We start from the raw sequence: 22,495 nt of genomic DNA on the forward strand, positions 1-22,495 counted from the left end.
GGAGATCAGTTGAGAAGCCTCAGTACCCAGGAGAATGCATGATCGAGAAGGGGCTCGATGAAAGGAGTAGGAAGATTTGTGTTATTTGGTGTGCCCGTGCCCCTCCCTCGACCCTGCTTATCATGGTGCAACTGGAAGGAAACTTCACATGCCCCAGCTCCTCCCTCAAGATGGAAACAAAAAAGTGGACTTTGAGCCAGTCTCCTGGCTTGTTAGGGAGCTGCCCAAGGGAGAGTTGTTTTCTCACCCGACTCAGATCACTGATGGGAATAGTGGTATAGTTTGGAAGCTGCTGAAAAGAGAGGTGAGCACTGCCACATGTTAGAGCTGCAGGGAGTATGCAGTTCCACAGGCAGGTACCAGGGAAGCAAGAGACTGTGGCTCCTGAGACAAAGGCAAGCCACTGGGAAATTAAGACAGATGAAAGCACACACTCAGTGCAGAGCCTGACGTGGGGCTAGATCTCACAACCATGAGATCATGACCTGAGCTGAAATTAAGAGCTGGATGCTTAAATGGTGCCCCCCTGACAAAAGAGTATTTTTGAACTATCTTAAAAATGTACAAGGAACTAAAAGAGAGCAGAGATAGACAGCTAACTGCAGCATGAAAATTATGTGTGAACAAAATGAGAGTATTAAACAAGAAACTATTAGAATCAAACATATTCTGGACCCGAAAAGTGTAACTGAATTGAAAAATTCACTAGAAGGATTCAACAGCATGCTTGACCAGGCAAAAGAAAACTGTCAATGAACTTGAAGACAGGTCATTTGAAATCATTGAGACAGAAGAGCAAAAAGAAAATACAATGAAGAAAGTTGAAGAGAGCCTAAGGGACCATGGGACATTATTAAGTGGACCATGTATGTATTATGAGAGCCCCAGAAGAAGAGAGAAAGGGGCAGAGAGCTTACTTGAGAAAATAATGACCCCAAACTCCCCAAACCTGAGGAAAGAAATGGATATACAGATTTGTGAAGTTCAACTCCAATGAAGTTAAACCAGTGACCCACACCAAGACACATTAAATCAAGTGTCAAAAGTTAACAAAAGTTAAAGCCAGAATCTTGAAAACAGCAAGAAAAAAGTGGCTCACCGCATGCAAGGTTTTTAGCAGAATCTTGCAAGTCACAAGGCAGTGGGATGATATATTCAAAATGCTGAAGGAAAAAAAGCTCTTATCTGGCCAAACTATATCTGGCCAAACCATCCTTCAAAAATGAGGGAGAGCAGCAGGAGAGAAGCAACACATCACATACAAGGTCTCAATAAGATTATCAGCAGGTTTCTCATCAGAAATTTTGGAGGCCAGAAGGTAGTGGGCTAAGATATTCAAAGTGCTAAAGAATAAAACTCAGCCAAGAGTTCCATGTTCAACAAAGCTGCTTTTCAAAAATGAGGCAGAAATAAAGACCTCCCTAGATAAACAAAAGCTGAGGGAGTTCATTTCCACTAGCCCTGCCCAGCAAAAAAAAGCCTAAAGGGAGTCCTGCAGAGTAAAATGAAACACTGAACAGTAACTTGAGCCATATAAAGAAACAAAGATGTCAGTAAAGGTAAATACATGGACAATTACAAAAACTATGATTGTAACAACAATTTATAATGTTTGGTTTTCTATATGGTTAAGTGACTAATACAAGTTTCATAATTATTAGTCTAAAAGCCAGTATTACTATAACTTTGAAACGCCACATTTTGCTTTCTATGTAATGAAAGACACTAATGCATTTAAAAGAATTATTAATTTGTTTTGTATGAAGATGTAGTTATGTGACATCAACAACCAAAATAGTAAGGGACAGAGCTGTAAAGGAACAGTTTTTATATGTTATTGAAGTTAAGCTTGTACAAATTCAAATTAGAGTATTTTAACTTCCGAATATTAAATGTAATTATGATGGTAACCACAAAGACAATAGCTAGAGACACAAAAGGAAGCAACAAAGGAATTTAAACATTTCACTACAAAAAATCAACTAACAACAAAAGACAATAATGCAGGAAATGAGGGACAAAAAAGCTATAAGGCATGTAGAAAACAGTACAATGACACAAGTGCATCCTTCCTTATGAGTAATTGCTTTTTATTATTTTTTTTAAGTAATCTCTACACCCAACAGGGGGCTCAAACTTACAACCCTGAGATCAAGAGTCACACTCTCTGGGGTGAGCCTGGGTGGCATAGTCAGTTTAGCATCCAACTTCGGCTCAGGTCATGATCTCACAGCTCATGAGTTCGAGCCCTATGTTGGGCTCTGTGCTGACAGCTCAGAGCCTGGAGCCTGCTTCTGATTCAGTGTCTCCGTCTCTCTCTGCTCCCACCCCACTCATGCTCTGTGTCTCCTTCAAAAATAAATAAACATTAAAAAAAAAAAAAGTCACACTCTCTACTGACTGACCCTCTTTCCTTATAAGCAATTACTTTAAAATGTAAATATAAATGGGTTAAACTCTCCAATCAAAAGACACAGATTGGCATGATCCAACTACATGCTATCTACAAAAAACACTTTAGATCCAAAGACACAAGTAGATTCAAAGTGAAAGAATGGGAGAAGATATTCCATGAACCAAAAGAGTATGTAACCAAAAGAGCACAGGTGGCTGTACTAATATGAGACAAAATAGATAAGTCAGAAAATGTTACAAGAGACAAAGGAGGACGTTATGTATTAATTAAAAGGTTCAATACAACTCTGAGATACAACAATCATAAATATTTACGTACCTAATGACAGACCATCAAGATACAAGGCAAAAACTGATAGAATCAAAAGGAAAAATAGTTCTTTTTAATTTTTTTTCTAATGTTTATTTTTGAGACAGAGACAGAGCATGAGCAGGGGAGGGGCAGAGAGAGAGAGGGAGACACAGAATCTGAAACAGGCTCCAGGCTCCGAGCTGTCAGCCCAGAGCCCAACGTGGGTGCTTGAACTCCCACACCGCAAGATCATGACCTGAGCCAAAGTCAGACGCGCAACTGACTGAGCCACCCAGGCACCCCAAAGGGAAAAATTGTTCTATATTAATAGTTGGAGACTTCAATACCCAACTCTCAATAATGGATAGAATAACCAGAATGGAAGATAAGTAAGGAAAGAGAGAAATTAAGCAACACAATAAACTAACCAGATCTAATAATTATATGCAGAATAGTCTACCAACAACAGTACCCACCTTCTTCTTGGTGCACAAGGGGCATATTCCAGGAAAGACCTTATTTTAGGCCATAAATTAAGTTCCAATAGATTTTAAATTTTTAAGTTTATTTATTTTGAGAGAGAGAGGGCAAGCAAGGAAGGGACAGAGAGAGGGGGATGGGGAGGATCTGAAGCAGCTCCATGCTGTCAGGGCAGAACCTGATGCAGGGCTCAAACTCACAAACCATGAGATCATGACCTGAGCTGAAACCAAGAGTCAGACATTTAACCAACTGAGCCACCCAGGGCCCCAAGTCCCAATAGATTTTAAAAGATCTCATAGCAATCCCTCTTCATATATTCCCACATGCGTATACGTGTAAAAGAATTGAAAGAAGTGTCTTGAAGAGATATTTGCACACCCATGTTCATAGCAGCATTATTCACAAAAGCCAAGAAGTGGAAGCAGCCCAAACGTCCATCCGTAGATGACGAGGTAAACAAAATGTGGCATATACAGGTACAGTGAAATATTCTGCTTTAGATAGGAAGGAAATCCCATATGCTACAACATGGATGGTACCATAATGAGGGTATTATACTAAGTGAAATAAGCCAGTCATAAAAAGACCCTGTATAATTTGACATACACAAAGTATCTATAGCTGTCATTAATATAAAAAGCAAATAGAATGTTGGTTACCAGAGGCTAGGGGGGAGGGAGAAATGGGACATGATTGTTCATTGTGTGTAAAGTTTCATTTTGCAAGATGGAAAAGTTCAGGAGATCTGTTGCACAACTACGTGAATATACTGAAAAATGATTAAGATGGGGTGGCTCCGTTGGTTAGCATCTGACTCTTGGTCTCAGCCCAGGTCTTGATGTCAGGCCCCGTGTTGGGCTCCATGCTAGGCATGAGGCCTACTTAAAAAAAAAAAAAAAAAATACAGGGCCCCTGGATGGCTCAGTCGGTTAAGCATCCGACTTCAGCTCAGGTCATGATCTCACAGTTTGTGGGTTTGAGCCATGCATCAGGCTCTGGCTGACAGCTCAGAGACTGGAGCCTGATTAGGATTCTGTGTTTCCCTCTTTTTCTCTGCCCCTCCCTTATTTGTGCTCTCTCTCAAATATAAAAAATAAATGGTTAAGATAGTTAAGTTTATGTTATATGTTTTTTTTACCACAATTTTAAAAAGAAAGTAGGCAATAACAAATGCTGGCAAGAAAGTAGAGATACAGGAAGTCTGATACATTACTGGTGGGAATGTAAATGGAACAGCCACTGTCGAAAACAGTTTGACAGTTCCTTTAAAAAATTAAACATAAACTTATGACCCAGCTGTTCAGCTTCCAGATACTGACCCAAGAAAAATGAAAATATATGTCTAACAAAGGCTTACATGTGAATGTTCATAGCAGCCTTATTCATAATAGCCAAAAAGTGGAAACAACCCAAATGTCCATCAACAATTGAATGGATAGGGGCACCTGGGTGGCTCAGTCAGTTGAGCCTCCGACTTCGGCTCAGGTCGTGATCTCACAGTTTGTGGGTTCGAGCCCCACATCAGGTTCTGTGCTGACCGCTTGCACAGAGCCTGGAGCCTGCTTCAGATTCTGTGTCTCCTTCTCTCTCTGCCCCTCCCCCGCTCACTCTTTGTCTCACTCTGTTTCTCAAAAATAAATAAAAGTAAAAAAAAATAAAAAAAAACAATCGGATAAACAAAATGTGCTATCTTCATACATGGGAATGCTATTCAGTAATTAAAAAAAGTGCTCTTGATATATGCCGTGACATGGACAAACCTCAAAAAGTATTAAGCTACTTAAAAGGAAGCCACTTACACAAGGTCATATAGTGTATAGTTCTCCGTATATGAAATGTCCAGAAGGGCAAATCAGTAGAGCCATAAAGTAGAGGAGTGGTTGCCTGGGGCTAGAGATGGGAACGGGAACTAACCGTAGATAGGGATGAGGGATCTTATTTCAGTTATAAAGATACTCTAAAAATTGGTTATGGCCAAGGTTACCAAGCTCAGTAAATTTACAACAAATCATTGAATTGCACATTTAAAGTGGGTGAATTTATAAGGGTTGTCAATAAAGTTGGTTTTTCTTTTTTTAATGTTTGTTCATTTTTGAGAGAGACAGAGCCTGAGTGGGAGAGAGACAGAGAGAGAGGGAAACACGGAATCCGAAGCAGGCTCCAGGCTCTGAGCTGTCAGCACAGAGCCCGATGTGGGCGTCAAACCCATAAACTGCAAGATCGTGACCTGAACCAAAGTTGGGCGCTTAACCAACTAAGCCACCCAGGCGCCCCAAAAAAGTTGTTTTTAAAAATGAAAAAAAAAAAATGGGAAAGAAGGATATTCTCAAGATTCAACACCATTCTTGAGGAGTTAAAAGAGGTAAAGTGATAATTGTAGGCAATATAGGGAGGATAAAAAAGAAACTTTAAGAAAATCAAAAAGCTTAACAAGAAAGAAATTATTTTCTTAGTGTACTATATGGATTTCCAGTGTAGTAAATAATTTTAACATAGTCCTCATACTGTAAACACTATTTAGTTCTAATATTTAGAATCAATTTATATATAAAACAAAACAATTTTAGCCTTGACAATGGAAAGCCCTAGATGATAAAGATTAGGAAGTGAAAAGGGATAGGATCTCTGAGTAGTAGGGCTTTTATAGCATCTTTATCTTATAAAATTGGGTGTCAAGAGATACTATCTGTAGATGATGGAACATAAATTGAGATAGTTATTTTAGGAAGAGAAATGGGGAAGTGGCATAAGTGAATTAAATCTTTATCTAACACAGCAGAAGCCAATAGATAATGTCTAAAGTTGATAAATCAAGAAGTAATGATATGAGCATTTTTTAGAGATGTTTAGAGTAACTTTCAGAAGAGTAAAATTTCACTCTAGGGTACTGCAGGGGGCAAGCAGTAGTGGAGAGTGGTGTTAGTGAAAGACTTTCATCATAAATCTAGCATAATTACTTGATTTTAAAAAAATTTGCACCAGAGTGCCTGGGTGGCTCAGTTGGTTAAGCATCAAACTCTTGATTTCGGCTCAGGTCACGATCTCGTGGTTTGTGAGCTCAAGCCCCACTTACATGTTGACAGTGCAAAGCCTGCCTGGGATCCTATCTCTCTGCCCCTCTCCAGCTTGTGCACACTCTCTCTCAAAAATAAATAAACTTTTAAAAAATCATTTGCACTAGTTAATGAGGATTAGAAAAAAATATGCACATTGGAAGACAAAGTTATCACATCCTTACCTATTTATTTATTTATTTTAGAATTTTTTAACGTTTATTTATTTTTGAGAGACAGAGCATGAGTAGGGGAGGACCAGAGAGAGAGGGAGACACAGAATCCAAAGCAGGCTCCAGGCTCTGAGCTGCCAGCACAGAGCCCAATGTGGGGCTCAAACCCATGAACTGTGAGATCGTGACCTGAGCCAAAGTCAACACTCAACTGACTGTGCCACCCAGATGCCCCTCTCACCTCTTAAAAAAAAGAAATCATATGTGCTTACAATGGTTATTCGTTTTCCTGCTTACTAAACTGTACCCTAGTCCATGAGTTTATATTCTTAGAGTATATACCAACCCCCTGCTGTTTGAAAAGTTCCTGAAGAATCCAGAAACAGTTTGGGGCCTTATTCTTTGAAGTTTGAAAGCCCGAGCTCCTGGTCCTACGTCCCAGCACTTGTCTCCCAGTAAAGGGAAATCAACAAATGGTGCATGTCTGCTTGGCATGTCACAGGTACTTATACTGGCTTTTGTATACTTAAAATTATCACCACTTAAATCAAGAGACAGTGAAACTCAGAAGGGCAGTTGAATGAGTATAGATCTGGGTTTAAAACAATCAAACAAAAATAAATACATAAGATCTGTGTGCCATCAAAGCCCATGCTCTTTACCTACAACAGTTCAGCTTTCTCAGTTAGAATCATTTCACCTGTAACAGAAAACTCAACTCGGACTTGCTTAAACAATAAGGATGTGAATCAGCTCACGTTACTAGAAGTTCAGCAGTGGTATGGACATCATGACTGCTTGATCCAGCAGCTCAACAGGATCATATAGGAACCAGTTTTTGTCTCTCTATTCTGATACCCACAGTTTGAGGTTTATCCTGAGACTGATAGTCAAGTTTAGTGAGAGACGACTTGTCATGGCTATCTATCTCTTAAAATTAGAAAGTCTATAGTCCTGAGCCTCCAAGCTCTGGGATTGCCCGGTTTTCCCTCTTTTAAAACAACCTCGATTGCCTGCTCTCTCTCAGGAGCTTCTCTTTTAGGTACAGACATACTTCGTGATGCATGGCCTTCGCTTGGACTTCATATTTAGGAGAGCCGAATGCTCACTCATCAGGAAATTGAGAGGAAATACTTCTCATTTTTTCTTCTACAGGGGCAAAATCTGCCTGGGAGAGTCCTTTTTCTGCGTTATGTGGTACAGACCCTGGAAGATGACTTCCAGCAGATCCTGAGGAGGCAACGACAGCACCTGCAGCAGTCCATTGCAAGCACGGTGCTGTCCTGTGACAAGCAGCCCCACAATGTCAGGTAACTAACTAGCACCTGAGCTCAGGGATGTTAAGAAGTAGGAGCCATAGGTGGGCAGCTACTCAAGGCTGGAGAACATCAAATGGATGAGGTTTCATAGTCACACAATAATATAACAGGGATAGCTATTAAAACTATAGACAAGGAGTGCCCGAGTGGCTCAGTCGGTTAAGCGTCTAACTCTTGATCTCGGCTCAGGTCATGATCTCACAGTTCGTGAGTTCCAGCCCAGCATCAGGCTCCATGCTGACAGTATGGAGCCTGCTTGAGATTCCCTCTCTGCCTCTTCCATGTGCACACGCTTTCTCGCTCGATCTCAATATAAATAAATAAAAACAAAAAAAAATTATAGATGATCCTAGAGGCATCTGTGTGGCTCAGTCAGTTAAACATCTAACTTCAGCTCAGGTCATGATCTCGTGGTTCGTGAGTTTGAGCCACGCATTGGGCTCTGTGCTGACAATGCAGAGCCTGCTTGGGATTCTCTGTCTCTCCCACTCTTTCTCTGCCCTCCCCCTGCTTGTACTGTGTCTCTCTCAAAAATAAATAAATTAACTTAAAAAAAAAAAAAGAACTACAGACAATTCTAAAAGAAAATCTCTCTGTACCAACCGTGTGTTGAGCACCACAGCCTTCATGGTTTTTGGTTTTTCTCAAGACTGTCAGACGTCCTTTGGTGTATTTCAGAATTGTCCAGACAGCCTCAGGAGATCTAGGGGAAAACCTTAACTTGCATAAAACTTTTCACAGCTTTTATAAACCTAGATTTATTTCCATCTCCCTGAGTACCTCAGGAGAACTCTCATTTGTCACTATTAGTTTCTAAAAAGTAATATAATAGGTCCTGAGGCTAACAATAAGGTACAAGATGGTAGCAAGCATGTATTCTTTTTTTGTAGAATCAGGGCAAGTGGGAGCTTCTGGAAGCTTCAGGACAGGGAACTACTATATCCTTATATATGAATAGGAGAAAATGTGATTTCTAGGGTGGCAATCTCAGGCTGGAATTTTCTTCCTGGAACTACAACTCGTGGGTTCTTTTGTTATTTTTAATTAAAAAAAATTTTTTGTGTGTGAGACAGAGAGACAGAGTGAGTGTGGGGAGGGGCAGAGAGAGGAGACACAGAATCCAAAGCAGGCTCCAGGCTCTGAGATGTCAGCACAGAGCCTGATGCATGGCTTGAACTCAACACACAGTGAGATCATGACCTGAGCTGAAGTCGGATACCCAACCAACTGAAGCACCAGGCGCCCCCCATTTTTTTTTAAGTTTATTTATTTTGAGAGAGACAGCACGAGTGGGGGAGGTACAGAGAGAGGGAGAGACAGAGAATCATAAGCAAGCTCCATGCTGTGTGCAGAGCCCAACATGAGGCTCGAACTCGTGAACTACAGGATCACGACTTGAGCAGAAATCAAGAGTCGGATGCTTAACCAACTGAGCTACCCGGGCACTCCAATCCTTACTTTTTTTGGAAATGGTTTTCACCAAGCTAGTGTACCAGCATCCTTTTTTTTTTTTTTTTTTTTTAACAGCATCATTGAAACTCTTCCACTCATATTTACATTCTCATATGTTCTTGTATGTTTGTTAAAAATAGTTTTCTAGGGGCGCCTGGGTGGCGCAGTCGGTTAAGCGTCCGACTTCAGCCAGGTCACGATCTCGCGGTCCGTGAGTTCGAGCCCCGCGTCAGGCTCTGGGCTGATGGCTCGGAGCCTGGAGCCTGTTTCCGATTCTGTGTCTCCCTCTCTCTCTGCCCCTCCCCCGTTCATGCTCTGTCTCTCTCTGTCCCAAAAATAAATAAAAACATTGAAAAAAAAATTAAAAAAAAAATAGTTTTCTATAGGCCAATATGGGATATTGACTGTTATAACTACTTTAATAAAAAAAAACAAAAAAGAGGAAGCTTCATACTGTTTTGAGCATCAGTCAGCTTCCCCCCTTAGTTTGCATGCCCATACCCATTTTCATAGCTGTGGCATTTGCTGTAAAGTTTAAATGTTAATGATTATAGAATAGAAAATCAGTAAGTAGATCTACAAAGAGCACAGGATAGTGTAGTTAGGTAGTTTTTTGTTTTTTTAATGTTTTATTTTTTATTAGAGTGAGAGCATGGGCGGGAGAGGGGGACAGAGGATCCAAAGCAGGCTCTGTGCTGACAGCAGTGAGCCCAATGCAGGGCTTGAACTCACAAACCGAGATCATGACCTGAGCCAAAGTTGGATGCTCAACTGACTTAGCCACCCAGGTACCCCAGCATAGTTGGGTTTTAAATAGAAAAATAACAATTTAGGGACACTAAATATGGATCTTAGATTGAGGTTATGGTTACACAGATGTATATATATCTATTTACCAAAACTCATCAAATAAAAATCTGTGTGCAATTTATTGTATATAAACTGTACCTCAAAGATGAGGGCTTTTTTTTTTATTGATGTATAGTTGACACACAATGTTTATCAGTTTCACATATACAACATAGTGATTCAACATCTCTATATATTACGAAGTGTGGCCACCATCTGTCACCATACTACACTTTTATAATATCATTGACAATGTTCCCCATGCTGTACCTTTCATACCTGTGACTTATTAATTCTATAACTGGTAGCCTATACCCCCCAGTCCCCTTCACCTATTTTACTCATCCTCCAAACCCCTGCCCTCTGGCAACCACCAGTTTGTTTTCTGTATTTACAAGTCTGTTTCTTTTGTTTGTTTTGTGTTTTTACATTCCACAAATAAGTGAAATCATATGGTATTTGTCTTTTTCTGACTTACTTCATCTAGTGTAATATCTTCTTGGTCCATCCATGTTCTTATAAATGGCAAGATCTCACTCTTTCTCATGGCTGAGTAATATTCCTTTGTATGTATGTATGTACATACATATATATATCACATCTTTTTCATCCATCCATCTATTGATGGACACTTAGGTTGCTTCCATGTCTTAGCTATTGTAAATAATACTGCAGTAAACATAGTAGTGCATCTGTCTTTTCAAATTACTGTTTTCATTTCCTTTAAATACACACTAGTGGGATTAGTGGATCACATGTTTTTTTCCGTTATTAAATTTTTGATGAACTTCCATACTGTTTCCCCAGTGGTTGCACCAACTTACATTCCCAATAGTGCAGGAGGAGTCCCTTTTGTTAAAAAATTTTTTTTTCAACGTTTATTTATTTTTGGGACAGAGAGAGACAGAGCATGAACGGGCGAGGGGCAGAGAGAGAGGGAGACACAGAATCGGAAACAGGCTCCAGGCTCTGAGCCATCAGCCCAGAGCCCGACGCGGGGCTTGAACTCACGGACCGCGAGATCGTGACCTGGCTGAAGTCGGACGCTTAACCGACTGCGCCACCCAGGCGCCCCTGGAGGAGTCCCTTTTGTCCACATCCTTGCCAGCATTTGTTATTTCTTGTCTCAAAGATATGAGGTTTTAAAAGTCAGTCTCTATATTACCCTGGTCTTACGGGGTTTTCTTTTCTTTTTTAACTGTGCATACAAAGAGTAAACTAGTTCTATAAGGTTTAAGAAATACACTAGTTTCCAGGTTCCCTCACCTGCATTTTTCTTTTCCACAGGGGTAGCTACTTTCCACTCTTTTAAGTGATTTTTTTTAATATTTACCTCTGTATGGCTAAATAACATGTTTATGTTGCTAATTCTTGATTTTTCATTATTAGCTATTATCTATTGACTTTCCACATGAAATAAGAGTAGTTAACTCTTTTTCCTCCCTACCTCCTCCTGGGCACACACATGTTTCCCTGCCCCCATGTTTTAATTTATTTATATCATAATTTTGTTCAGATCAGTATTCAATGTTTCTATTGTTACGACGATGTATGCTAGTCAGAGTTGAGCCAAGTCCTAAATAAAGTATGATTATTTTTGCTTTAATTCATGCCTTTGTGTTTCCTTACAGTTAATAATTGCCTTATTTTTAGTTCCCCTGTATTCTTTTTGCATATTGGAAGTCAACCCCAAATTCTCTATTTGGTCTAAATCTCCCCTCGATGTTTATTTGCACTGGGTCGTCATATTCTTGAAGATCTGTGGTGGAACTGGTTGACCTCCTTCAATCTGGATTAGTTGTCCTTTTTGCCAGCTTTTATCCTAAATGTGAGAATTTCCTTTGTTTCCAAAAGTTGGATCTTTCCTTTATTTGTCCTGTGTCTTCTCTTTATTGGTTTACTCCCTCATTTGATGGATCGGTCTCCAGTAGCTTCTTAGAAAGGGATATGGAAAGTAAAATTTGGAGATGTTATATATCTGAAAATATTTTATCTTCCTATATGTTGACTGATAACTGAGTATAGATATTTAGGTTAGCAATAACTTTTCTACAGAGTACTGCAGGAAATCTTCCATTGTCTTCCACATTTGCTGTTAAAAAGTCATAACTACCTTGATTACTGATTCTTTGTATATGCCCTAATTTTTTCCTCTGAAAGTTTTTAGAATCCTATTTTTTTGCCCAGTATGCTTGTTGTAGGTCTGTATTCATCCATTGTTCTGGGCCTTCAGTGTGCCATTTCAGTCTAGGAACATCCTTCATTCCTGGAAAAGAGTTTTTATCTCTGCTATCATGTTTTTAATTTCCAAGGGCTCTTTTACTTTGTCTCTAAATGTTTCTTTTTTAAAATAATAAATATGGGACACCTGGGTGGCTCAGTGGGTTAGGTGTCCAACTCTTGGTTTTGGCTCAGGTCATGATCTCATAGTTTCATGAATTTGAACCCCGCATCGGGCTCTGTGCTGACAGCGCAGAACCTACTTGGGATTCTCTCTCTCTCTCTCTCTCTCTCTCTCTCTCTCTCTCTCTGTCTCTCCCTCTCCCACTCCACCCACTCCACTCACCCTGCCCTGCTCACACTATCTCTGTCTCTCTCAAAAATAAATAAACTTAAAAAAAATTAAATTAATAAATAGTATTCTGTTTTTGTTCTTTCATGGGTCTGTATTTCCTCATATCTTTGGTGACACTAATTATAGCCTTTGTTTTTGTTTTTTTTGTTGTTGTTGTTGTTTTTTTTAATTTTTTTTCAACGTTTTTTGTTTTTTTTTTTTTTTTTTAATTTATTTTTGGGACAGAGAGAGACAGAGCATGCACGGGGGAGGGGCAGAGAGAGAGGGAGACACAGAATCGGAAACAGGCTCCAGGCTCCGAGCCATCAGCCCAGAGCCCGTCGCGGGGCTCGAACTCACGGACCACGAGATCGTGACCTGGCTGAAGTCGGACGCTTAACCGACTGCGCCACCCAGGCACCCCCTGTTTTTGTTTTTTTAATATAATTTATTGTCAGGTTGGCTAACATACAGTATATACAGTGTGCTCTTGGTTTTGGGGGTAGATTCCCGTGATTCATCGCTTACATACAACACCCAGTGCTCATCCTAACAAATGCCCTCCTCAATGCCCATCACCCCATTTCTCCTCTCCCCTGCCCTCCCCCATCAACCCTCAGTTCTCTGTATTTAAGAGTCTCTTATGGTTTGCCTCCTTCCCTCTCTGTAACTATTTTTTCCCCTTCCCCTCCCCCATGGTCTTCTGTTAAGTTTCTCAAGTTCCACATATGAGTGAAAACATATGATATCTGTCTTTCTCTGACTGACTTATTTCACTTAGCGTAATACCCTCCAGTTCCATCCATGTTGCTGCAAATGGCCAGATTTCATTCTTTCTCATTGCCAAATAGTATTCCATTGTGTATATAAACCACATCTTCTTTATCCATTCATTAGTTGATGGACATTTAGATAGCCTTCGTTTTTGTTTATTCTCTGTATAGTCTTATTTTCTCCCAAGTTGCTTTTTTAGGGGGAGGGGAGAGTTGGTTTTGGCGATTTTGGTCCTTATCTCTCTTATTAGAATATCTCCATAAGTGTGTAATAAACCTTGGTAGTCTGTGTTGTGACAGACTCAACAGCTGATGGAAGCAGAGTCCACGGGAGGACTCATCATTTCTACACTTCCCTGTTCTTAGAAAATACCTCGTCATGTCTTTAAGTCTTTCCTCTTGGGCTGGATGGGTTTTCCAGAGAAGACTTCCAGTTTCCCACATGAAGGATAAAGACCGGGATGCCAGGTTTTTAGAAGACAAGTGTGGGAAAATAGCCAGGGTCTCTGCGCTCAGCATATGTTCACTTAGTGCTGCTGTTACGCTTTGATGCCCTTGCCTCCCAGCTGTGCCTGGTGTCCTCGTCCAGAGACCCTCTGTTTTATCTCTCCACGATGTTAACCTGCAGTGTAGGATCTAAATTTCTCTTAAAGAGCTTACAAACCATCATATTCATTTTCCCTTACGTCCTTTCATCCTCGCTTCAGAGAAAACTTGCACTGTCTTTTGCAGAGCTTATTGAGGATTCTTTTTCTTTTTTGGTAAATATGCTTACATAGGATTGCTCTTCTCTACTGCTAGTTTAGGATTCAGCTTTCTCAATCCTGCTAAGTCACTTAAAATCCATCTCTTTGCTAAAGTCATAGATTTAGATTAAAAATCATCCTGAAAGCATGATACACTTGCCTTATTTAATTAGTTAATTGGTTACCTTTGATTTTATAATCAGCATCTCATAACTCACTCCCCAAATCAAAGGCTGGGACCTTGACGGTTACCTGCATCTAACCATATATCCATCCTCCATCACCTACTTTTGCACCTTCCTGCACCCAAAGTGATCAGCATCTTGAATGTTTATCAATTCCTTTACTTTTTTATGTAGTTTTAGTTTATGTGTTCCTGTAAAGTATATGTTTTTATTTTAGTTCCTTCCTGCTATATATTAAAGGATATCATGCTATACATTATCTGTTGGGACTTTTATTTTCCACTTTATATTATAGAGTGTAAGATTTGTCCATAGTGTTATTTATCACTGTAGTTTATTTTCACTACTATGTAATATTCTATTTTGTGACTATACTTCATTTTCCTTCCATCTTCTAAAATTTCACTGTTGTCTCCCTTTTCTCTTCTCCCTTGTGGCTCTTTAAAAGAATTATTTAGTCTAATATTAGTGGGATTTTAGGAAGGAAGAACATTAGAAGTGTGTATTAAGTCCACCATTTTTACCTGGGTTACCTAAGTGATCATCAAAAGCAATTTTGACTGTATGAGAATATGAGATGTTTTTACCTTACTAACTTTAAGAGCCTACACCCTATAGAAAGTATGACTCCATTGCATATACTCTAAACCTTGTTTACTAGCATTAATGGATGACACCTAATCATAGAAAGCCAGCAAGGACCTCTTTGGTCATCAGGTCTAACTTTCCACCTGCTCAAGAGGCCATAGATAGTACTCTCTGACCTCAGAGGTGCCTTTCAATAATTAGAACTCACAAAAATGTCAGTATTTTAGTTAGCTCTTATAACCTTACTACAGTTAAATGTGGGGTTTCCATTAGACTTATTTAAATATTGAAAATCTCCAAAGAGCCCTCTTGGTTGCCTTTGGGGAAGTCTTGGGCCTTGGAACCTAGGTTAAGCCTGCAGTTTTGATTATCATACCATAAGACAGAAGTTTAAAGTTTTTTTTTTTCTTATTTTCCTCTACAGGGATGTTATCAAGTGGTTGGTCAAAGTAGTGACTGAAGACGGATTAACTCAACCCACAAATGGAAATCAAACCTCTTCAGGAACAGGAATCTTGAAGGCCACCAGTAGCTATCCTTCTCCCCAGCCTAACCTGACAAAGAACACCAATCAGCTGTAAGGGGCAGACAGAAGTTGTCTTTCCCAGGGCTATTGGGATTGATTGCTTTAGAGAACAGCACCTTTCCTGGAAGAAGTTTCCACAAAATTAGTTAGCTCTTATAACATAGACTGATTCTTACTAAAGACTGTCTTAGTTTGACTAAAGGCTAAATTCTAATGCCAAAGCTAAACAAAAGCAGGTGATTTCCCTCTTAGATAAATAGGACTTCGCTAAGTGAACATAAATTCACAAAGCTGAAGTGAAACGAAAGCTAGGGGATCCTGACTTCCAGCCCCTGGATTCCCAGAGACAGTACAGGGTTACATCTACTCATTACTTCAGCTGTCCACCAACAAAAGAAGAGCAAGAATCATGGACAGTGGGTGTTCAGCAGCCTGTAGCCTTCAGGGACCTTCATGTCTCTCCTTCAGGCCTGGGAGAAGAGTAGCAGTTTAACCTGCAGATTCCAACAGGTTGTAACAGCCTGTTAGAACAGAACAGAGCCGTCCCCATCACCTCAGACCACACTGAAAAGAGATTTCCTGGCATTTCTTTTATGGGATTGAGAGTAGTCTTGGCATTTTTTGAGAGAGGCCAGGATTTTAGATCCAGAGCCGTCATTGCACAAGTAGCCTACTATTCCAAGTCAGTCATATCGTTAAAAGCCAGTCACGAAAAAAAAAAAAAAAAAAGGGGCGCCTGGGTGGCGCAGTCGGTTAAGCGTCCGACTTCAGCCAGGTCACGATCTCACGGTCCGTGAGTTCGAGCCCCGCGTCGGGCTCTGGGCTGATGGCTCGGAGCCTGGAGCCTGTTTCCGATTCTGTGTCTCCCTCTCTCTCTGCCCCTCGCCCGTTCATGCTCTGTCTCTCTCTGTCCCAAAAATAAATAAACGTTGGAAAAAAAAAAAAAAAGCCAGTCACGCTTGACATTTCAAATACAGTGTTTGTGCCTAAATTCACAATGCTATTTTCTAATCTGTTTGCATCCATCTGATTTACATATAAGGCCTATGGGTTTTAACTAACAGACAATCTTGTATCTAAAAGGAGAATGTTTAGAACGATAAAGCATTTGCTTGACAGATTGGGGGAGGCACTAAAGTAGGGTTATCCTAGAACCCCAGTTATAGAGACCTAACAGAGAGGCAGACACTGTGCCTTCAGTGGAAGATAGTCTATATTATAATCTAAATTACTATGATTTATTATAAGTAAATAGGAGTAGAGATAAAAATAAAGCCCTCTAAAAGTCAGTTTATCATGATCTTAATAACAACAGTAAGCACTACCATCTACCATTAATGAGTGCGTATCTGCCAAATATCTTACACAGCGCTCACAACTTTATGAAATAGGTAGTACTATTTCCTCTTTTTAGAGACGAGAAGACTTGGGCTCAGAGCAGTTTAGTAATTTGTCAAAAGTTGAACAGCTTGTCATTGCAGAGCCAGAAACTGATGCCAAAGCCCCTGGGCCACCTATTGTGTTACTAGCTGCAGATTTTCTGAAAACAGCCCTTTCTTCCATCACAAGTAATAATGCATGTTAGAAAAGACTGACTTCGCGCCAGGCCCATCTTTCTGCGGGGTGGCCTACATTCTTTTGGTCACATCAGCCTGGCTATCTCCCACATTTAGGTCCGATGGGAGAGAGGGTCACGGTCCACCAGTTGAAGTTCTGAGACTGAACTTGGTAAAGGATAATTATAAGGGAACCAGTAACTGGAGAACTATATGATAAAGATGTATTTTCTCCCATATCAAAGAAATTCAAATAATTGATAGTCATTCTGGACCTGTTTCTTCATCTGGAAAATAGAGAAGTTACAGGTTAGATGATCCTTAAAGTACTCTAGATCCTATTTTCTATTTTTGAATTTAAAAGTAGCTTGCTTTTACAGCTCAACCACAGGTTCAGTGGTTCAGATAGCTGGCAGAAGGGATTCAGGTAGGTGAAATTTCTAAATAAAAGCATGCTGATGGCTCAGGTAGTTCTCCCTGACCTAGTAGGTGCTTTACAAGATCCTTTAGTACACTGGTGGGGGCCTCCTCCCAGCTAGCAGGGTGGCTCCTTGCCAGACGGTCCCACTCACTTGTGTTCTGTGTTCTGGACTCAGGATTGTGTGTCAGCTGCAAAGGATGCTGTCTATAGCCGTGGAGGTAGACAGGACCCCCACCTGCAGCTCCAATAAAATTGCTGAGATGATGTTTGGATTTGTGCTGGACATTCCTGAGAGGAGTCAGAGGTGAGTCTTACTTTTGTTTCTGTTTTATGTTCTGGGAACAGGATTTCAAAAGAAAATTCCAAACAGTAGTTAAATTGGGAAAGACGAGAAGGAGGGATAGTTTCTGTCTCGTTAGTCTTTTGAAATAAAGAGGTTCTCAACTGATTATTTGAAACTAAGGCAAAACCTCTTGAGAACAGGCAGGATGCCTTAAGTGGAGCCTGCAGTTTCTTACTTGATTCATTTGGCTGAGAACTTTACTCATCCCTCAAGGTTCAGCTGTTCTCTGATCCTCAACCATAGAGCCTGATATAAATGTTCACTAAAGGCTTGGTGGATGAATGAAATAGGCATGTCCAATATTAGCAGAAGAAGAGGTGAGCCAAGAATGAAAACAGTTGGACCTGGAGAATAAGCCCAAACAGTAAGAATAAGGAACTCAATTTCTCTAAGCATGCATTAGTAAAGTGTTCCCTTAGAAGGAGATAAAGAAATAGAGTTCTTGGCAGGGACCAGTGATTCCTTCTTTAAACCAGTAATTTTAGAATCCAGAGGAAAAATAAATAAATGAATGAATATGAATTCATGAATAGTGGCTAGTGCAGGAAATAACTATGAGAGAGCCATTGAACAGTAGTGTCTCTTGGGTAAATTATCTCTATCAGAGCTCCACGTGTGACTTCTGATCCCCATCGCATAACTCCCAATTGGCAGGCGAGACTGTTCTTCTACAGTTCTGGTTCCTCTATTAGAAGAAAACGTCATATCAAATTGTACTGTAATAGAGATTTAATTAAAATACCCCAGTGAGATTAAGAAAAACATTTATTGAGTCCCTACAATGACATGTGTCATTGTCACATTAGCAATCTCATATTTTCACGTTTTCATACGGTATTCCTATTTAACAAATGAGAAAAATACTTAAAGTAGTGAAATCATTAGTCCACGGTTACACAGCTAATTGGATTCATAATACAAATTCAAACCCAGGACTTTTTGATCCCAAGTTCAATGTTCAAAGGAAGCAATATGTTATAGTGGTCAGACCGAAGGAAGCGTACATAAATGCCATGCTCGCTCTATCACTTTGTCGCAAGTATTTCATTTGGGTCCAACTCGCATGCCATTCATTCATATAAGCCTAGATTCTTATGAGAGATGGGAAATCTAAGGAATGGGTAACTGTAAACACATTTAGACCTAACACTGACAAAAACAATTTAAATAAAGCCTGACCCTGTTCTAAAACTCAGAAGGGGCAAATTGGCAACCACTCAAATTATACTAGAAGATACTTTATATAGCCTTTACCTTGGTTTATTTAAATTCTTTAAAGTTTAGGTATAATTTACACACAATTATATTATATAAACTGATTTGCATAAGTATTCCATGGATTTTGGCAAATGCATAACCCATGTCACCTATCATTTTCCAGTGACTCACTGATAGTATGTAGAAATCCTGCTGCAACCTTGCTAAATTCACTTATTATATCTAATAAGAATATTTTTGTGGTTTTCTTAGGATTTTCTACATACACAACCGTATTTTCTGCAAATAAAAGCAGTTTAACATCTTCCTCTCCAATCTTTATGCCTCTTGCTTCTTTTTCCTACCTTATTACATGGGCTAGCACCCCCAATAGAATGTTGGAGAAGTGATCAGAGCAGATATCCTTGCCTTAGTCCTAATCTTAGTGGGAAAACATTCAGTCTTTGACCAAGTATAATGTTAGCTATAGATGTTTCCTAGAGGTCGTCTGTTGGATTGATGAAGCTTCTTTCTATTTCTAGTTTCTATAGTGGAGTGTTTTTATGAAAACTAGGTATTGAAATTTGTGAAATATGTTTTCTGCATCTATTGAGATAATCGTAATTTTTCTCCTTTATCACATTGTGATGAATTATACTGATTAATTTCCTAATGTTAAACCAACCTTCCATTCCTGGAATAAAAAATCGTACTTGGTTGTGATATGTTACTCTTTTTGTGTACTGACAGATTCCATTTACTAATATTTTATTAAGCGCTTTTGCATCTGTGTTTACAAGGGATATTGAGCTGTAATTTTGTTTTCTTATAATGTTCACCCTCACTCGTATTTAAAGAAATATAAACTAAAACTATGCTGAGGTGCCGTTTCTCACCTACCCAAATAGTAAGAATTTTGAAGTACAATAAATACATTCCAGTAGAGAGGTTTTGAGGGCACCTGGCTGGCTCTTAGTAGAGCATGTGACTCTTGATTTCAGGGTTGTGAATTCAAGCTCCATGTGGGATGTAGAGATTACTTAAACATAAAATCTTTAAAAAATAAAAATAAAAGAGAGAGAGAGAGAGAGAGATTTGAGAAAGCAGGTACTCATATGTTGCTGGTGGGAATGCAAAATGGGGCAGACCTGTTGGGAATTCTGCATTATGTAACAAAACTAAATGAACAATTGTCCCTTGACCCAGCAAGCTCACTTCTAGGAATTTGCCCTGAAGATACACTTCTAACAATATGAAAATATCATATGTAGGATTTTCACTACAGCATTGTTTATAATTGTATAAAATTAAAATTGTATAAAAACAACCCAAATGCCCATTCATAGTGCAGTGGTTGAATATCCATAGTACATCCACACAATGGAGTATTATGCAGTGGTAAAAAATAAATAAATAAATAAACAAATAAATAAAAGTAGGAGCAAATTTTCTGAACTGATTTCCAAAATATATTATTGAATAAAAAAGGCAAAATATAAAGAGTATGCATAGTAAATATATGTATCTTTTTGTAAGAAAGGAGAAATTTTTAAATGTACATGATTATGATCATTTGTCAAAAAAGGAACAAAGTTAAGAAAAATGGCAGACTGAAAAAATGGCAACTGGCAGACTAATCAAATTGCTTACATTGAGGGGATGGATGGCGATGGGCTGGAAGAGAAAAGGTACTAGGCCAGAGTGATCATGGTGATACTGGTGGTGATGGTGATGCTATAATACTTCTAAGTACAAACTTCTTCGTATATTATGACTTTTAGGCTTTGGGGGCTATTCTAATGTTTTATATACTCCAAAAAGGAAAATAAATCAACAAGAGAGTTGAAAGATAACAAGGGAGAGCCTAACATGGAATACAGACAAACTAATCTGTGCTTTAAATAAATAACATAACCGGGGTGAGGGGAGGTGTATGAGGGGAGGGGTGTGAGGGAAAAACAAGCCCAAGTAACTTTTTTTTTTCACTTTCTATTTTTAAATAATTATGGATTCACAGGAGGTTGCAAAAATTAATACAGAGAAGTACGCTTCACCCTGTTTTTTCCCCAGTGATTACATCTTACATAACTATAGTACAATATCACTAACAGGAAATCGACACTGGTATAATCCACAGATCATATACAGATTTCACCCAATTTGCATGCACTCATTTGTGTGCAGCGTGATCACATGTATAGATTCATAGATTCACGTAACTACCGGCACAATCGAGATATACAGAACTATTCCATCTCCACAAGGATCCCTTTCCTTTTACAGCCGCACCATCCATCTTCCCCAATCCCTGGCAACCACTAATCTGTCCAAGTAATTTAAAACACAGTATTTGGACTAAATATTCTCAGGCTAAAGAGAAAATGAAATGTAAATAAATATTGGAACTCTTTTTCACAGAGGTATGAAGTTAACAATTCAAAAATTATCTTATGTGTATTCTAGGATTAAACAAATAAATGTATTGTGGATAATGAGAGCCAAGTTTCTCACTGTCAGAGAAGAGAGTTACACATATGAAAAGGGGAAAGGATAGAAGGAACCCTGTGGTGCTGGATTGGAATTGGAGGTATCAATATGAACTTGTGGTTTCTAATAAATATGGAAAGATAAAGAAATAGATGTAGATGTGTGACAGTGCTGTGTGTGTGTGTGTGTGTGTGTGTGTGTGTGTGTGTGTGTGTGTATTCATTCATACATCTTTTTCCTACCTGTGCCCACTGAGAGAATATAAAAATAATTACACTGTAGTGGCAATAAGCTCACCTAGGACCCAGATCTTTGTTTCTAAATACCAATTTACCGTAAAAGGAACAAGAGTTCCTTGAAGGAAAGGATAATTCCACAGCCGAGGTAGGGAAAAGTACAAGATGAACCTGGAACATCTTGTGCCAGAAAGTAAGGAAATGTTCAGACTTGTCAAAAGACACACAAGCCAGCTTAAAGGGCTTCACTGACCAAATCTGGGATAATTTGGCATCAGAATAAATATTGACAGTAAAAGACTATAAAAACTATTAAATAAAATAAGAATCTATAATTCTAACACTGACAGGAAAGAAGAGAATGGACTTTCTTCCTTACAGTTGAAAGCCAATTAATAAATATAAGAAGAAATGACGAATTGGGAAAAAATGCCATTTGACAACCATCATGATAATAGCCAGTTTAGGTATAAATGGATATTAAAATGGTGAAAGTTTGTGGAGTACCAAGTTATTTGCATAATCTCGAAGTGTATTGCCACAAGATATTAATTATAATAGGGAAAAAATAATAGTGGAGGCCCTACCTTAGTCACTAAGTGATCAAAGTTAATACCAACAATAAGGTAAGTTGGCATCATGTGCCTTTTGATATGATGCACTGAGAAAAACAAAACATAATTCTTGTAGTACTCTTGCCCCAAAACGCATAACCTCAGTCTAATTGTGGGAAAATAATCAGACAAATCCAAAATGAGAAACATTCTATGAAAAAAACGGACCTGCACTTTTAAAAAATGTCAGTGTCGGGCGCCTGGGTGGCGCAGTCGGTTAAGCGTCCGACTTC

The 22,495-nt window shown here is 39.2% G+C and overlaps 1 protein-coding gene across 3 annotated transcripts in view; it reads left to right on the plus strand.

The window, feature by feature from the left end:
* SIMC1 (SUMO interacting motifs containing 1) overlaps nt 1-22,495 on the plus strand; it is an 84,639-nt gene that overhangs the window by 46,710 nt on the left and 15,434 nt on the right. For all 3 annotated transcript variants that reach the window (XM_086720560.1, XM_086674158.1, XM_086674220.1), the window contains exons 5-7: nt 7,572-7,726; nt 15,307-15,459; nt 17,561-17,689. In XM_086720560.1, coding sequence (XP_086576686.1) covers nt 7,572-7,726; nt 15,307-15,459; nt 17,561-17,689 — 437 coding nt within the window. The remainder of the gene's footprint in view (nt 1-7,571; nt 7,727-15,306; nt 15,460-17,560; nt 17,690-22,495) is intronic.

This window comes from Puma concolor, chromosome A1, assembly GCF_028749965.1.
Source record: "Puma concolor isolate L17-30 chromosome A1, mPumCon1.1.hap2, whole genome shotgun sequence".
Lineage (NCBI taxonomy): Eukaryota > Metazoa > Chordata > Mammalia > Carnivora > Felidae > Puma > Puma concolor.